This window comes from Triticum aestivum, chromosome 1D, assembly GCF_018294505.1.
Source record: "Triticum aestivum cultivar Chinese Spring chromosome 1D, IWGSC CS RefSeq v2.1, whole genome shotgun sequence".
Lineage (NCBI taxonomy): Eukaryota > Viridiplantae > Streptophyta > Magnoliopsida > Poales > Poaceae > Triticum > Triticum aestivum.
In genome coordinates this window covers 466,120,639-466,138,413 of record NC_057796.1, presented here as the reverse complement: position 1 = coordinate 466,138,413, position 17,775 = coordinate 466,120,639, and the positions used below count along the sequence as shown (strand labels likewise).

Sequence of the window (17,775 nt, the reverse complement as noted above, 5' to 3'; positions counted from 1 at the left end):
TCTAATCGTAGTGTCGCGTTAGCAGCATCCTGCTATAGTGTTAATGCCGAGCGGATTAGATCATATTTAGAGAAGGGCCCTTTTCCCAGACTTACACCACTCCCGCATCCACATGTGTAGAGCCACTTGAAACTTAACGAAACTGATATCGACTGGCTAGCACTAGCCCTAGTTAAAGCCGTCGCTAAGTCAACAGAAAATTTACATTGAGTAGGGTAGACATAACATCAAGAGCTCATCCCTTTGTGCTTTTGCCAACGCGAAGCAACAAATAGTTACTGAAAATAGAAACTCGAGAGGCAAAGCAACAAATAGTTCCTGCAAAACATAAACTTGAGATGCATGGTGGCAATTGGTAGCAGAGATGCAACATTCCAAAACCATTATTGGGTAGCACAACATCAACCTCATAAGTTATTTTCCGGGTTTTTTATTTGACTCAAACTCATGGAATGCCCATCCATGATCACTATCTTCAACCTCTCTTTCTCTTGCTACCCCTTTTCCTGACGCTTCTCCTCATCGGTAACGCCAAAATATCCTTTCTCCCGTTGTTGCACCATTGTTGGAGTCGCTCCCGAGCTCCTCTTCGAACTCAGTCGGAGTCGGAGTCCTCGTCATCCGTCGACATGCCTTTCAGGCCGCCCACGCGCTGCAGAATAGCACAAAGCTCAACAAGGTGATCATCCATTTTGGCTACATGCCAAGTCTCTGTCATGCGAACAGAGAGAAACTGAAAGCCAAAAACACTGAAAGCAAAACGTTCAATTGGTTTGGCTGCGATTCTGTCCCCAAGACGGTACTAGGAAAATTAAGTCTTCAATACAAAGTACTTCCTCCATCCAAATTGTCAGCCCCGCTCGTATCTTAAAACAATTTTCAATATAGATGTCACTTGCAAAATATGTGATATACTATAATAATTGTATTTTCAGATTTGTATTTGAAAGAAGTTTCTAATAATATATTTTTTGTTAAACATATAACTCATATTTTGTAAGTTGAATTTATGATAGAAATTTAACTCAAACTCTAGTGATAAATTTCTAGAACCAAAAACACTGAAGTCGTGTTATAAATCTCTAGAAATCTAATTACAATGCGAAATTTAGAAATAACATACGCAGTTGGATCTAAACAACTAATATAATTATAATCCTAACGAGGTGAATCACAATCAAATATATAATTCATCAAGAATAACAAAATCATGGTGATGAAGTGAAGTGCAAATAGCAGTGGAAAAGCTAGTCAGTACCTTCTCGGACTTCTTTTCCTTGACTTTGTACCTGGTCCTGTTGGCCTGCCAGAGCCACTCCCCTGGGCAGATGTTCTGCACGCACGAACAGATCGTGTCAGTGATACCAAAACGAATCCATGAAACAAAGGCAAAATTAATAAAAAAAATCTTTGGGCATGCATGCATACGTTGACTTGCTTCTGGACTATCCCGGGGCGCCTGTGGGGGAACCGCGGCAGCCTGGTGACCGTCATGGCCAGCCAGTCCTCCTCTTTCTCCTCGTGCGTCAGCTGCGTGACGACCCGCGGCACCACCGGCCTCGCCATGGCCGCCTTCTCCTCCTCCTCCTCCTCAACGTGTGGCGGCACCTCCACCATGGGCGCCTTCCCTTTCTGCTCCGCTGTCGCCTTGATCGACTCCTGACGCTGCTGCTTCTTAGGCTCCACTTTGGGCGCTGGCTGCTGCTTCTCCTCCTCCACCGCTGGCTGCTGCTTCTCCTCCTTCGCCCCTGCCTGCTTCTCGCCGGCGGCGGTGTGAGGTTCCTCCGAAGAACTGGTCAACATCAATTTTTGCATTAGTAGAACGATCGATGACACGACCAGAACTCAAAAAAGCTTATCTCTTACGGCAACGTTGCGGCGTTGTTGGGTTGAAACTTGAAAGGGAGGGTCTGGGTGACACGATCAAAACGATCGACCACATGAAATAGAACAACAGAACTAACGCAGGACTATGTATGTTGTACGTAGTAGTATCAATCTATTTTGCGCCGGTGATGTCACCGGTTCGTCCCTTCCTTGCACCGCGTACATGCAAACAATGGGTTAGATAGAAACTATTAATGTGGCATTAGTGCCAGAGTGTACGCGGATGGATATGCAAGCTCACTGGATAGATACTCGATATATAATGCTGGACATTGGCCAGATTATCTATCCTCGGGATAATCTGGTGACGCTTAATGTGACGTTAGTACTCTACTGGTAGTGGAAACAAAACATGATTAAAATAAACTTCGGTTTCTAAAGATGAAAATAGAAGACTACAAAAAGTGTTTAAAAAAATTCGAAACAAACGCAAAAGATTTGCCTCATCTTGTCAATAAAGAAGAAGGTTACTAGAGGTTTAAGGGAGGAGGCCATTACTCCTTCACAAATGGACAAAAAAGGCATACTCTCGTGGCATAATGGAACCCAGGTGCCTTGCACTAGTGGGTGGTTACCCAAAGCATGGCCTCGGCCTTATTGAGCGCGAAGACGATCATCAGCATGTTAGATGGCGAAAATGAATCGTTGATTCAGGATCGCTAGGCCCTAGCCTTGTCGTCTGCTGGTAATTCGCATGGCCCTTTTGAGGCATGGATTGTGCTTGCGGCAAATTTACGCGTTTTGTACGTGTTTTTTTTGGGGGGGGGGGGGGGGGGGGGCAACGTGGGAACTCTTGACAAGGCTTTGCGCAAGCAGTTAGTGGCCAAATTGGCAATGCTAGATGCCCAGGCTGATCAATGTGTGTTCTTGCCGAACGGGAACATAGATACGCCACCGAGAACAAGGTCCGCGCTATCCTTCACACGGAGGAAGAGTACTCACGTCATAGAGGTGGGGTCAAGTGGATTACCAAAGGGGATGCAAACACACGCTACTTTCATGCATAAGCGAATGGTCGTCGGCGTAAGTGCTCCATCCAGCGTCCGCAATCGGAGCAGGGCGTATCTATAGTTTCTACATTAGCTGGACAGGCTCGGATGAGCCCAAATTGGTTGTGCTGCACTCTAATCTGCGGGTTAACTCGCAGTGCATTTCGCATGAGGAAAATGCTAGATTATGTGCTCCTTCCTGGCTCAAGAGATCGACGCGGAGCTTCTCTCCATGGAACTGGATAGGGTGTCCGGTCTAGACGGTTGGTCGGTTGCCTTCTTTCACATGTTCTTGAATTTTCTGAAGGGCCCTTTGCTTGTCATCTGCACTGGTTTCACGGTTGGTATGCTTGACATATCTAGGTTAAAATTTGGCGTGCTTCCGTTAATTTTGAAGTCAAGGGGGCTGATAAAACATTTGCCAATTTCGCCCGATAGCGCTGATCAACGTTCCTTTTAAAATCCGTTGTAAAAAGCCTATGCCTCACGTCCCTCTCCGATGGCCCATCGTGTCATAAATTGATGTCGATCCGCGTTTGTCAAAGACTGTTACATCCTTGAAGGGTCAGTGGCGTTGCATGAGAAAATGCACGGAGTTAAGAGATGTAGACAATAGGCTACCCTACTTAAGTTAGATATCAAAAAAAGCTTATGATTGTGTCAGCTGGGTATTTCTCCACGAGGTTTTTCTTCACAGTGGTTTTGAGGCTAGGTGGGTTCAACAAGCGTGGGTTGATACAAGGCAATCCCTCTACCGCTTGCTCTTTAACTTCGTTGTTGAGGCACTCTCGGCAATGCTCGATAGGGATCAAGCTACTGGGCATATGAAGGGGGTGGCCCACCTTATCCCTAGGGGATGTGCAATTGCAATACATAGATGACACAATGATGTTGTTCGAACCGGACCAGCTTAGTATTGCCTCGGTAAAACTAATCCTTCTATGTTTTGAGGCAATGTCGGGGATGAAGGTTAATTTCCATAAGTCCAAGGGGATGGATCACTTGGAGGAATATCAGGTTCCAAGTTAGGACACTTCCCAATCTCGTACTTAGGGGTTCCCAATTAATAACACGAACATTACAATCTCTGATGGCGAGGCGTTGTGTTGCTCGGTAGCTAAGTGGGTTTGCCCGTGGCATGCAAGGTCATGTCTTCGGGCGCCAGGCTGATCTTAACAAATTTGAGCATCTCCTATCTTACCATATCCACGACGGGCTTGTTCCTTCTAGCTGACGGGGCTCGCGCCAAACTGGACATGTCGCGCTCCAAGTTCTTTTGGGAAGGAGGTGGAGCCAAGAGGAAATACCATGAGGTTAAGTGAGCGACAGTTTACCGTCCAAAAAAGTCAGGAGGCTTGGGCATAATAAATCTCAAACTTATGAACATTTTCCTTTTATCCAAGTGGGTTTGGAAGCTCTCCCAAAATGCTAGTGAGCTTTGGGTAAGCTTTTCAAGGCAAAGTATTTCCCGGACTGCTCTTTTGTTTTGAATCTAAGGCTTGTGGCTACCCATTTTGGAATGCCGGCTTTCACTTTGGGGGCAAAGTTTTCGACTGGGAATGGCAAGCCCATCCGTATTTTTGTTTGACTATTGGCTGGATTTCCAGCTGCTTTGGATGGAATTATGTGCTCTGTACTCCATAATAGTGGAGCCAGATATCTCGGTAGCCGAGGCATTTCTCTTCTCCCCCTAGTTGTAGCATTTCATCGTGAGCTAACCACTATTGAGAATGCTAGTCGGAACTCTCTTTGGGATAGGCTCCAATACATGCTCATGTCCAGTGGTGAGGACGTGGTTACGAGACACGATTACTAGCTCTAGCCAGTTCTCGGTAAAATCACTCTATGCACAACTATCTAAAACTTCTTCACTTTTTGTCATGTGCCATATTTGGAAGGCCACTACCGCTCAAAGTTAAAATATTCTTGTGGCAAATGTTTAGAAACCACCTGCCGACGTCTAACAATATAGTTAAGCGCAATGGCCGTTTGGACGCCCATTGTGCTTTGTGTGTGGTGTGGAAGGACGCCAACCACGTCTTCTTTAGATATCCTTTTTCGCGCTTTCTGTGGAGTGCAGTTCGTGAAGCTTCGGGGCTGCATTGGGATCTAGCCTCTAGTGCAGAGTTGATCTTGCTATTGAACTCGTTACGTGGCGTGTCCAAACACGTAATGTGGCCATATGTAGAGCCACTGTTATGGGCCATTCGGCAAAACGACAACAAAATTACGATTGAGGTTGCCCTCCCTCACCCCGCTGACCGCTTTTTCCAGTGCAATGTTTACCTGCAGCAGTGGATGCTGCTTGGGAAGCGAAGCGACGTTGATAGCATAGTGTTGGCGATCAACAAGCTATGACGGGTCTACTCGATAGCTCGTTCATCTCCGCCGGTGTGTTAGGGTCATGGCATCCTTTTGGATCCTCCCCGAGCCTGCGGGCTCTGCCTTGGTTTGATGCCCTAGTGATTTATGTCGTACTCAGGAAACCAAGTTTCCTCTATGTGGTGTGACTTGTTTGTATATTGTCGGTGTGTAGGCTTTATTAAGTTTATGCCAGACACTTTTTTATCTTCATTCGACCTCGCATTCCTCTCATTCCAAAGTTCCCACACAACAAGCATGATGGTGGAGGCTATCTCTTTCCTACTTTGGCCACGACCGAGAGTACCGTGGTAGTCCACCCCATTGAGCGATGTTCAACTCCAAGGAGGCAAGCCATGCCTTTAAAACCTTGAAAACACAGATGGAGGGTTTGCACTTGAACAAAATGTGTGTAGCGGACTCAAGCTTCCTCCTAAAAAGTTGACTGAAGCTAGTTTGGACATCCTCTCCTCTCTAGACTCGGTAGTCGAAAATCATATTCTTGATGACAAGTCATGCAAAAAACTTGCACTTGGGGGCACCCACTTATGAAATGTTGCATGCTTAATCAAAATGGTGATGGACACCTCAGCGGAAGCAGCGGAGTAGATGCCATTTGCCGCAAGCTTCCAAACGATGTTATTGGCGGTCTCTTGCTGAAGATGAACATGATCAAGCATAGCCCAAAGAGCGCAAACTTGATTGATGTGATAAATTATGAGTCCCGTGGACATGTCAATTCTCCTCAGCCAACCATTGTCGTGGAGAGTGTGATGAGGACCGAACCTCGAGGCAAGATCTGGTCTATCATCACAACCCTATCTTTCACGGCCGTCCACCTTCAGTGCAGTAGCCTCTTGCCCCGCATGTGGTGTACACGAAGTAGAGGGTTTGAACCTTGCGGTTGAACACAATATAACCAATCTAGAAGATGGAAACTCATGCACAAGACAATTTTTATGCAGAAATCACAATATACAGGTCTTCAAAGATTCCTCCAAAACATAGGATTTTCAGACAGCTTCCCTGAAAACTCGATATGGGTATTTTTCTGCAATATATGTCTATTTACTCAAAATAACTTGTTTAGTTACATGGCACACAACATAGGCTTTAATACATGACCCAACTAACTTAGCTTGGAAAGAAAGTTGATTGCCCAACTAAATCTCATGTACATGCTCAAGAATTGCCTAAAATCTATCAACTATTAGATTTCTTAGTTTATAGGTTAGCAAGACAAGCTTTACAACCCAAATCAAACACCTTAGATTTCTATCGTAAATAAATACGACTTCTTTTAAATTGGTGCGTCACAGTGGTATACTATGCATGGTAGACCCCAACTGCAAGTCTTCCAACACAATATATTCCATGCATGTGAACCTCTCAGCCAAATCTCTCCTTGATTGGAACGAATAAAAATAGCAAGTTCATGCACCTTTCTCTTTATACCGCGGCCCTTAAATAATCCGGCCATCTCTTCTTCAAAGTAGGAAGCCAATCTCTTCGTTTTTGTCATACACCTTTCACTTTCTACCATGTCCCGTAAATAATTCGACCATCTCTTCTTCAAAGTAGGAAACTAATCTCTATTTTGTCATCTCCAACTCCTAAATTATAACTAAGTTGTTGGTTTCCTTTTACTCATATGATTGATACGGTGGTTGTGAAATGACAAAATAGAAGCATGGACTTCTCTTCTCCTCAGCTCGCCCACATGCATCAATACCTGGTTTCTTCTTGCTCCCAATTGAAGTTATTTTTGTCCAGTCCGGGACAAATACATTATTTCTCATGTCCAACCTATGCAAAGTAGATGCATGGCTACGACTTATGTACAATGTGTACATTGACGCTTTATCATCACAGACTGGAATAATGCTAAGAATATCATGAACATGTATGGTCGTATCATCATCTAGACCTTGAGATGAATCCGACCTCGGTTTTGAGTAAGTCCCTTTAGAGATATTTAATTTATAGATTGATCAAAGACCATAGAATTTCAATAGCTTTGACCTTCTTCTTTTCTGCTTCTTTGTGATCTTTTATCTTCTCAATGTGTTCTTTCCTCTAAGCAATAAAAGGCTCATCCTGCACGTGCATGAAGCCATATTTCTGACCCTCATTAATGTGATATGTGTTGGCGCGACTATTATATTTAGCATGGTGCTCCTTGTACCATGTATCTCCCAACAACAAGTGACATGAAACCATCTATATAGGGAACACGTCGCACATGATTTCTCAAAAGGATTTTTTCAACGAAATCGATACCTTTGTTCAACAAGTATGGTTGAGACCCTCGGCCTCTGCATCATTGTGATGCACAAAACCATATATATTAATTGTCAAGCGGAGTACTGAACAAATGCATCTCGGGATGAAACATTACAGGTTGTGAAAAAACACCTAGGACAAAATCAACTTCTTCCACAACAACGCGTTCAAGAAGGGATAAACGTCCTCGCTTGTCGTCGCCACATCCTATCAAAGATGGACCGGTCAGGATTTGCATCATGGTTGCCGAGACCAGCACCACAACAAGTAGACAACACCTTCAACAAGGTAACAATGCAAGTTCGTCACTGGTAAGCATGATTAATAAAGGCCAGTACAAAATAATTCACCATAGGTATGAAGGAGTGTTTCAGTTAGCATCTTCATCATCTATGAGGCGATATTAACATCCATTAGTACTCCATGCGAATACGATTAATCGGCCTAAAGTCAGTGATGCATTCATCACCATTCTTCTTTGGGAGGATCACAATGTTGGCCGAATTAAGCCGCTTAATGTGCTCAATAATGAGTCTGGAAAAATTATTGATCATAGCCATGATGCCATGCTTAATCGTATCACAATAAGCCTTGGAAAAAGCCCCGACAAAGTGATCTGGAGATGGAGACTTATCCTTAGGTATTTGTGCAATGACATCAATCATTTCCTTCTCTGTGAAAGGATCTCCAATGCCGGAGAGGTCGCAGTTGGAGAACTATAGAATTTCCCAATTAAAGTCTCTTTGACACCCCTGTGCTTTATGCGACATGGTGGAGAAATGGTCTTGCACCACCCTTGCTTTATCATTGTCGAAAGTAAGCTAGCCGGCGCCCTGCCGAATCGTGTCGATGAAGTTAGTGTGCCTTCAAGCATTGATGCAGAGGTAAATTTTTTGTATTTGCATCACCCTCCTTAAGGTTTGAAATGATCTTCCCAGATTCATTAGATCGACAACCCTCCACTTTATCCTTTATCTCAAATCACTCTCCTCTAGTGAAATCGGTACGGAATCTATGTCTGTATAGAATCTAAGGATGACCTCAAGCGCCATGTACAACCGAATCTTGAGGTAGAGAAAACGGCATTGCTCCATCACCGAAGATGGATGTTGGTGCAATTTAATTTGTCAAAGAGCACCCTACGCGGCTCCTTGTCTGGCGAGGGCTTCCCCCAAGCCTCCACAACAAAATTCCAAAACCTGGAAGCTTGACCCAAAAGTTCTCAAACTTGAATGCACGCAGCTACTTCAGACCATGGTCACTAGCAAGAAACAAGGGACGATGACCCGATAGGGAGGACGAGGGGGCAGCGAGCACATGATTTTCAATATGAAGATCCCAATAGGTGTTGCGGAAATAGCTATCCGGCTTGCATAGGGTTGGATCCCGCCGCTCATTACACCAAGTGAACTTCCTATTCTGCAGGTGGATGTCTTTAAGCTCGCATGGATCAAGAGTACCGCATAAGTGAGTGACGCGCAGAATATTAGTGTCCCTCCTGTTTTTGCATCGTGCTCTATAAATTTGGTTAAATTCACTTGTGACTAACCACATGACACCAAGACAAAGTTTGTGGACGAGGAGCTCTGCAAAAGAACCATCTTTCTGAAGATAGGTCATGGGTCCATAGGCCGTAGTCAGCTTGATCACGATCATAGTTGATAGATGGAACACCTCGCTGGTGATGCCAGAAGCATCGAGCATGTCGTTGTTCTAGAAAAGCAAAATACCACCCCTAGTACCAAGGGCCGGTGTGACTAGAAAGTTCCTCAGCCTGACGTCGCCAAAATAAATGATAGTAGCAGCGCCAGTCGTTCCCAACTTGGGTTCTTGAATGTGCACGAGTTTATGAGAGTTGGTCACAATCATCTCAAGGAAAATTGATATTCTATCATGATAGTTTAGCCCCATGACATTACAACTAATGATGCTAAGGGTGTGTTCTAACATTGGTAAGAAAGGGTAATCAAGCAGAGCACAAAAAGGAACACTTGCACTTTAAGAAACAATGGACTACAAACAAGTTCCGACCATCTATAACCACAACATTATGCTACAAAGAGGAACAACAAGGTTCGGGAGAACACCCTCCCCTAAAGACAAACAAAAAAAGGCTTGCTAGCATCTGGGACTAAAAGAACTCAAGCAACAACTTGTAAACAAAGTTAGACCACAATCGTGGTTTTGATCGATTCTTGTATTTACTAGTCGAGGCTCTCCTCGCCCCCATGCAGGATCAGAACATCCTCCATCATGGTAGCCAGGTCGCAGTCCTGCCTAAAGAGTGCATGGAGCGCGCTGACAGCGGCCGACGAAAGCTTCCCCTAGAACAATTTATCAAACTTGGAGATAGAAGCTGTGTAACATCCTCGCCCTCGATGATAATCTCCATATGCCAGTGCGGATCTTCTTGGCAATCACGCCACTAGGGTGGACATGATCTTGGACTGGAGGCAGGCGTTGTTGCAAAGAAGTGACACAACGTCGTGCTGCAAAGTCGATGCCTCGACCTATAGCAATGAAGAGTGCGAAGTAGCAGAGGGTAGTGTCGGATGAGGAACAACGTGGCCGATGGGGTCTCAACATTGTGGGGTCTAGGGGCTGGGTTCCCATGCTCGTGCGTGAGATCCGACGTGGACTCAACCATAAGTGGCGATGCAGAGGCCACTAGTGGCGGCGGTGTTCCTAGGACCGGAGTAGGTGCAGTAGGGTCATGCATATGTGTGAGTGGTAAGCGCATAATAGCTTCCCACACGGTGGCGTACCATGCGCCACATAAGAGCTCGTGGCATCAAATAAGCAGGCCCACTGTTGGTGAAGCATTGAGAGTGTCATGCAGTAGCTGAGTGAAACCAGCCCCCACCATGGCCTAGGATCCCCCCTTTGACCATAGGGCGTGGGAGGCAGGACCGAGACAGTCTTGCCCGCTAAGTTGTGCAGGCACGCGAGGGAGGGTTGTCGACGGTTGTCCTAGAAGCCGACGCATGGCCATCACGGGTAGACAAGCACCGCGCCATGATGCTACACTGCAGCTCCCCGCCGCCAGTGAGGTCCGCCGGTCGCAGCAGCACATGGTGCACTGCAGCTCCGCCACACTACCAATGAAGACAGTCCCAACACATTGAACGTTGCACTGGAGCAACCACACCCCCTCGTCTGTGAGGTCCACCGGTCATAGCACCATTTGTTGCATTCCAGCTCCGCCGTGTCGTCGATGAGACATCTACAACATCATGAACATTTTATTGCAACTCCTCCCCGCCGGTCACAGCACCGCGTGTTGCACTATAGCTCCGCCGTCCCCGCCAAGATCTGCAAGGACGCGACATCATGCGCGCTGCACGGAAGCATCCCTGTACGCCGGCGAGATCTGCGATGGTAGCACCACCACTTGGGTTGTACTGCAGCCCCCCCCCCCCCCCCCCCCCCCCCCACACACACACACGAGACATGCGCTCCATGGAAGCATCCTCAGACATCGGGGAGAACCAAGCGCTCCTCACCTGCAACGCCAGCGGTGTTGCACCAACGCGCTCAGCAGCATCGACCACAGCGGCGGCCTACGGTGCCAATGATGCTCGGCAACACAGACCACAACGACGGGCAGCAAATATGCTGCAAGACGACGCAGGTGCGGCGGGTGGACGGATGCTGGGCTGCCGCACGCCGCCTGCGGCTACTCCGGCGAGATCCATGTCGAAAGGTCGGAGAGGCATGCGGAGAAGAAGTGGGAAAATGAGGATCTCACTCGTGTGTGGGAGAATGAGTGGATCTGAACGCCATCATGATCCTGACTTTGACTTCTCGGGAGCTGCTGCCATTGGCCACCATGGCTGGGAGAAACTCGCGGTTTGGCCTTTCTTAGCCAGGGGCTCAAGGCACGCATTAATATTTGGAAGAAGCGACTGACCATGGATGCAAGCATCGGTGTGGCATAGTGGAATGGGCTCCTGGAGTTCTGCATGGATAGTGAGTCACATGGAGTAGAGATGGAAAAGGTGTCCGGAGGGTGAGGACTTAGAAGGAGACTTGTTTTGCCAAGCTTCTACGTAGAGAGGCATGGTGGGACGCGAAAGAGGACACACGACAGAGAGCGGCGGTGGTTGTGGTCACGATGTGGCTGAGCTCGCGAGACAGATGCGGTGGACGAGGGTGGTGGCTAAGAGAGAGAGATTTATCCCGACGTGAGGAGGTGATGATTTTCTACCCAGGAATCTGGAGTGGATCCGGGACGAGCCCAGCGGGGTGATGGATGGATATATTTCTTGAGTTTTCATTTGTTGCCGGATATACTATATTATGATCCTTAATGTGTTATGTGGCACTGGTACTGCTAGCATATTATGGAAACGAAACATGTTGTAAATGGAAAGGTTACAGAAGGTGTACTCCCTCCATTTTTATTTAGTCTGCGTATTAGGTTTAGTCAAAGTCAAACTTTGTAAACTTTGACAAAATTTATAAACAAAATTATTAACATATACAATAACAAATCAATATCATCAAATTTATTATTGAATGTAATTTCACATCATATAGATTTGTTATATAAATGTTTGTACTTTTTTCTATAAATTTGATCAAATTTTACGAAGTTTGACTTCAGTCAATTCTAATATGCACAGTAAATAAAAACAGAGAGAGCATAAATGGGAAAATAAATGCACCACAGTCCCATATGGAGCACCATCGGAATGATCCCCTATGCCGACGGCCTTAGGCCCGAACCTCGAGGGGGCGTGATAGCCCACAGCACGCCACTAACTAGATCGGACGAAGCCTGAATGAACCCATAATAACACAAACAAACGAGACCAGAGCTGCTGCGGAACGGACTCGCGGTGGGAGGCCAGCGGAGCTGCACCGGATCGGAGGCTGATCATAGGCGGAGTATTTGTGCTGCGTGTGGGAGAGAGGAATCTATTTTTCACCGCTTTTGGGGCTGTCCACACTCCACACTCCAAACAGTTCTGGAAAGTGCTCCGACAGGAGAAGGCTGCGCCTGTAGTCACACCGCCGGAGTTAAATGGTTCCCACAGCGCCGTTTCACAGTGGCTGCAGGAGTGGTCCGCCGGTGCTAGTGACGCTGAACGTGAGACAATGGTGCAGGGCCTCTACGGGCTGTGGCTTGCTCGGAATGAGGCACGCGATCGCGATGGGAAGAGAATTGCGGACGCGAAAGCTGTGGCAGAGCGGGTTCATGATCATATGAGGGAGTGGACGACTGAGGTTCACCAAAGAACAGCCAGGACCATGGAGCCAAAACAGGTGGAGAGATGGAAGCCACCCGATGCTGGCTGGATCAAGGTGAACGCGGACGGGGCAACCTCAAAACTGCAGGTTTACGGCGGAGGAGGAGTGGTCTTGCGAGACCATGGTGGTGCATATAGAGGAGGAGCGTGCTCGTTCCTCCCAAGCACTTCCGACCCGGAGATGCTTGAGGTTTTGGCAAGCAGGCAAGCAGTCAAACTGGAGATACAGCAGAACGTAGAGAGGATACATCTTCAGCTGGACAGCAAGGTCCGTTGGTGGCGATGATCAATGGTAACGGCAAGAACCTGTCGGCTGTAGGTCCGTTGGTGGAGGAGATCAAGCTGCTACTATAGACTCGGCAAGAGTTTAAGGTGAGCTGGGTGCGTAGATCGGCTAATGAAGTAGCGCATAAGTTAGCAAAGGAAGGGGTTAGCATTCTTATGAATAAAGAATGGCTTGAGGTGCCACCAGACTGTATTCTGCAGGCTGTTGCAGATGAGATTTCAGACTTTGTTAGATTTCCTTTGATTGAATAAATGCTTCACCCCTCAAAAAAAAAAGAGACCAGAGCGAACGTGAACCCATAATAATAGAAAAAAAAGACCAGGCCGGCCCTAAACCTATCGCATGGACCCGCGGCTCAAACCCGACCGAGACGACACAACACAAACAAATGAAGAATAGACGCGACGCTGTCGTCGACGACCCATGGGCGCTGCCCATGGTTTTCACTTTCAGTGGGATTTCAATGAAATTCACTGAATTTCAATAATTTCAGCAGACACTGAAATATTATGTTTCGGTCAAAATATTTCGGCAATTTCATTAGTACACATAAATTTAAATATTTTTCAAAAGTTTCAAAATTTTAATTGAATTCAAGTGAATATTTCGGTCCTTTGACTGAAATGAAAACTGAAATCACTGAAATTCACTGAATTTCGGTGATTTCGGTTGGTGCTGAAATTTTTCTAAAACTGAAATTGAAAACCATGGCGCTGCCTGCGTCTACAGAGAATGTCGAGTACAGTATGCTTATTGGGCGGGGAGTGCGTACCTGTGGTGCGAGAGGGTGGCAGCATGAGGAGAGATGGTCGAGAGGATGGGACCAAGGGCGCTCGGCGGCGGCGTCACCTTCTCCTCCTTCAACGTTGGTTGTTGCTCGCCAACGGTGTTGTGAAGCTCCTCCGCAGAGCTGCTCATCATTGTCATCATCTTAGCAACAAATAGTATGACGCAACAAGGACGACACAACCAGCTAGAAAAGGTTTGTCTTCAGTCAATCCATCACGTTCTTATATTTTGAGAGGGAGAGAGTATGTATGTAGACTGCCCAGCCAGTACATATATAAGATGGTTACGAGGATCATATTTGTGTGTATGTATCTATCTTTCCTGAGTAGAGTAGTAATTTAGCAGTGATGTCACCAGTTCATCCGTCCAGCTCCGCGTACACACAAACAATGGTAACTCTTAATGGCATTGGTGTGAATGGGTCACTAATGCTTTTTTTTCGTTGCAGATACTCTTAATGTGATGGATTCAGTGCTAGCATGAAAACAAAACATGCTCAATGTGTTGGGTGAGTCCAAAAAATTGTAACTGAGTGACGCGCACACACTCTCTCTCCGCCTCTTACATGCGGGCCCCATTTAATGTGCTCGATGAGTCCAAAAAAGTTTAACTGAGTGAAGTTGTAAAGAAAGATACAACTGCATGCGACACAAACCAGTAGGGAACTGCGACAAACATGCCAGTAGTGATGATGAGTATGGACAATATAGCGAGGCGGAGGGATTTGCGTACCAGCGGAGAGAGAGGGTGACATTGCGAGGAGGGAGCGATAGGTCGGAGATGAGGTTGGGCTCGCGGGCGCCCGACGACACAATCGACGTCACCGCCTGCGCCTGCGCCTTGGCGGGGGTCAACTCCGGTTTAGGCGCGGGAGTGGGTGCAGGTGCCTCGCGGCGGCTACGCGGGCGCTTCCTTTGGCCCCATTGAAGCGGCACATGGGCATTCGGTGAGGTGATGCCGTTGCCGCCACCGCCACTGACGTTGGATCCCTGGGAGGTGTGCATGGCGTGGTTCAAGAGATAGTGGCTCACGGGGACAATCGATGAGTACGCTGGTTGGGGCACGTGCGGAGCGTGACCCCACAACCTGTGCTGGTCAAGCGGGGTGTGCACGATGTCGCCGCCACTGCCGCCACCAACGTTGGGTCCCTGGTATGTGTTCATGCCGACGTTGTAGAGATGGTCAGCGGTTGAGGATGTCGGGCGCCCTCGTATCATGTGGTGCTCCAGCGAGGTGCGGCCAAAGTACGGCATGAGGCATGAGGTGTCAGCGACGACGAGCAGGGTGCGCTCGACCTTGCTCTGTGTGGGGCCCGGCGTCGGTGCCACTGGCCTAAGGATCACGCTGCCACTGCCGCCATCAGCGAGAGGGAGGGAATCCGAGTTGATTCTCGGGTACCTGCACAGAAAAAAAAATCAAACAAACAATTGAGAGACGATGTTAGCGAGCTATTGGATCGCAAACAGAACCAAGTCGAACATTTGAATACAACATAAAATGAACATTAAAAACTACTTCCCCTCCGTGGGTTACTAGCTAGCAATCGAACAATATATTTGTAAGTATCTAGCCAGCATGCCAGCCAGTAGATGGCTGTGAAGATCATATATGTATGTGTACATGTATCCATCTATCCTGAGTAAACATACAAACAAGGACAACGAAAACTATTAATGTCGTTGTTTAATGTGATGCATGGATGATTAATGTGATGGATGCCAGTGCTAGCATGGAAACAAAACATGGTGTTGGATGACTCGAAAAAAGTGCAATAGAGTGATGCTGCAAAGAAAGATAGATAGAACTGCATGCGACACGAACCAGATAGAACTGCGACAAAAAAGATAGTACAGCCAAGCGGAGGGGCGCGTGCGTACCCGTGGAGCCAGAGGGTGCCGGCGCGAGGAGGAGGCGACGGGGCCGCGCTGAGGTTGGGACCAGGGCTGCCCGGCGGCGCCATCGCTGCTCGCGCCTGCGCCTTCGCCGCCTTGCGGCTCCTGTACTTGAGGGATTTCCGACGGCGCACCTCGGCGCGCGTCAGCTCGGGTTCGGGCACCGGCGCCTCGCGACGGCTGCGCGAGCGCTTCCCGTGGCCCCACCACTGGAGCGGCAAGGGACAGTCCGACAAGGCGATGCCGCTGCCACCGCCACTGCCGAGGTTGGGTCCCTGGGAGTGGGACGTGTCCACGGCGACGTTGTAGCGATGGTGGCTCAGGAGGGCAGCGGATGAGGACGCCGGACGATTCTCGAGCGAGGTGCGGGGGAAGTAGGGCGCGAGGCGTGAGGTGTCAGCGACGACGTCCGGGGCGCGCTCGTCCTTGCTCGGTTTGGGGGCTGGCGCCGGCGCCGCTGGGTTCCTGCTCGCGCTGCTGCCGCCGCCATCAGCGAGGGAATCCGGGTTGATTCTCTTGGACCTGCACACGAAACAAAATCAAATGAACCATTGAACATTTGGATGCAGCACGAAACGAACAGCAAAAAACACTTGTTCCCCGAGCAAGAAAACGCGAGGCCAGGATTTGGGAACCAAAATCTGTACAAGAAAAAGTAAAACGTGTTTACAAACTGCAAAATTGAAGTGCGAACCCCGAGCATTCGAAGATCTGTTCGATGGAAATCCGCACAAAAGAGCACAAACAGAAACAATCGGGCGAAAGAATGAATCCGGAGTTCCGGACTCGATCAGAAGAAAGAAAACATAAACCCGTGCCCGATCTCTCGGCAGGAAGGAACAAAGAACCAAGAACACGGCACCGGAAGAACCCCAAGGAGCAAAATCCCGGCGGCAAGAGGGCTACCTGATCATGTGGTTCGCGTCCATTTCGGCGGGGCTGGGTTTGGAGGGGCGTCGGGAGCAGCGTCTCAGCCTCCTCCTTGTCTCCCTGGCTGCCGATCACCACACACACTCTCCCCTCCCACTCTCTGCCTTGTCCTCGTGCTCCCTAGCCTCTACAGATATGTGATTAGCGGAATGCTGCTAGCTAGGGCCTCGGCTAATGCGCACCCACGCAATGCTTCTCCTGAGGCGTGAGCGTGACGATCCCCACGCTCACGTGACCCATCAACACTTAGGTCGCACTGGGTGGATAAGCGCCGTTGGTTTTAGACTAATTAATGCATGCTTATCTATCTATATACCGCAAAAAACAAATGCTTATCTATCTATACATATGTAATAGCATCTCTAATGTTGGTAGCCATTAAGATTGATTTTTATGCTAAAAGTACCATCGTTCTCACTACATCTAAAATGGATATATGCCTTAGGTTCGAATATAGATATGGGCTATCATGCCTAAATTAGAAAATTGATTTTCTTTCTGTGACATGAAATGGCAGGTGTTATGATCTACTCCCTCCGTCCCATAATGTAAGACATTTAGTGTCAAAAAACGTCTTACATTATGCGACGAAGGAGTAATATACTATTGTCACTCTTTTCATATAAAAGCAAAAAATGCCTTCCACTTCACTAACTGGTAGCATATATTTGGGGCATCTCGTGTGCTCCGATAAAAAGTTTCTTTTTTTTTTGTACTCAAGTGCATGAAAGCTTGGCTTTATAAGGTACAAAAGGATCACCCTTTCTGTTATGAATATGTCAAACAATTATGGTATGATACTACAAGTAAGGATTAATTTCATGACTTAGTAGAGAATGTGACAAAAGCACAACAACCTCTTAACTGATTAGATCCATCCAAATGCCTACCAAAATGTTCATTTGTATGCAAAGGCAAAACAACACAAGAAAACTAGCCAGCTTTAGGAGATACCAACAATAGCACCTCTAGTTTTTCGAGAAAATACTTTGCCACTTTGCTAACAGAATTTGGTTGCTCTGGAAAATACCGAATAAACAAGCGTGTGGAATAGCTAGTATCAAACAATTAAGTAATCCAAACAATTTAATCTACAATCTACTAGC

At 47.3% G+C, this 17,775-nt stretch overlaps 1 protein-coding gene across 2 annotated transcripts; it reads right to left on the bottom strand.

Annotated features, from left to right (window-relative positions):
- Positions 1 to 506: 506 nt before the first annotated feature.
- LOC123183016 (uncharacterized) lies at positions 507 to 16,991 on the bottom strand. 2 transcript variants are annotated; one of them, XM_044595737.1, is made up of 7 exons: positions 16,646 to 16,948; positions 15,725 to 16,261; positions 14,580 to 15,245; positions 13,831 to 13,968; positions 1,429 to 1,792; positions 1,259 to 1,333; positions 507 to 652 (listed from the first exon to the last, which is right to left on the bottom strand). In XM_044595737.1, the coding sequence occupies exons 1-7, from the start codon at positions 16,666 to 16,668 to the stop codon at positions 596 to 598; spliced, it is 1,860 nt and encodes a 619-aa protein (XP_044451672.1). In that variant the 5' UTR covers positions 16,669 to 16,948; the 3' UTR covers positions 507 to 595. The 2 variants fall into 2 exon arrangements, with proteins under 2 accessions (XP_044451672.1, XP_044451673.1); XM_044595738.1 differs by lacking the exons at positions 507 to 652; positions 1,259 to 1,333; positions 1,429 to 1,792 and adding an exon at positions 7,490 to 7,798 and having other exon boundaries at positions 16,646 to 16,991.
- Positions 16,992 to 17,775: the final 784 nt, after the last annotated feature.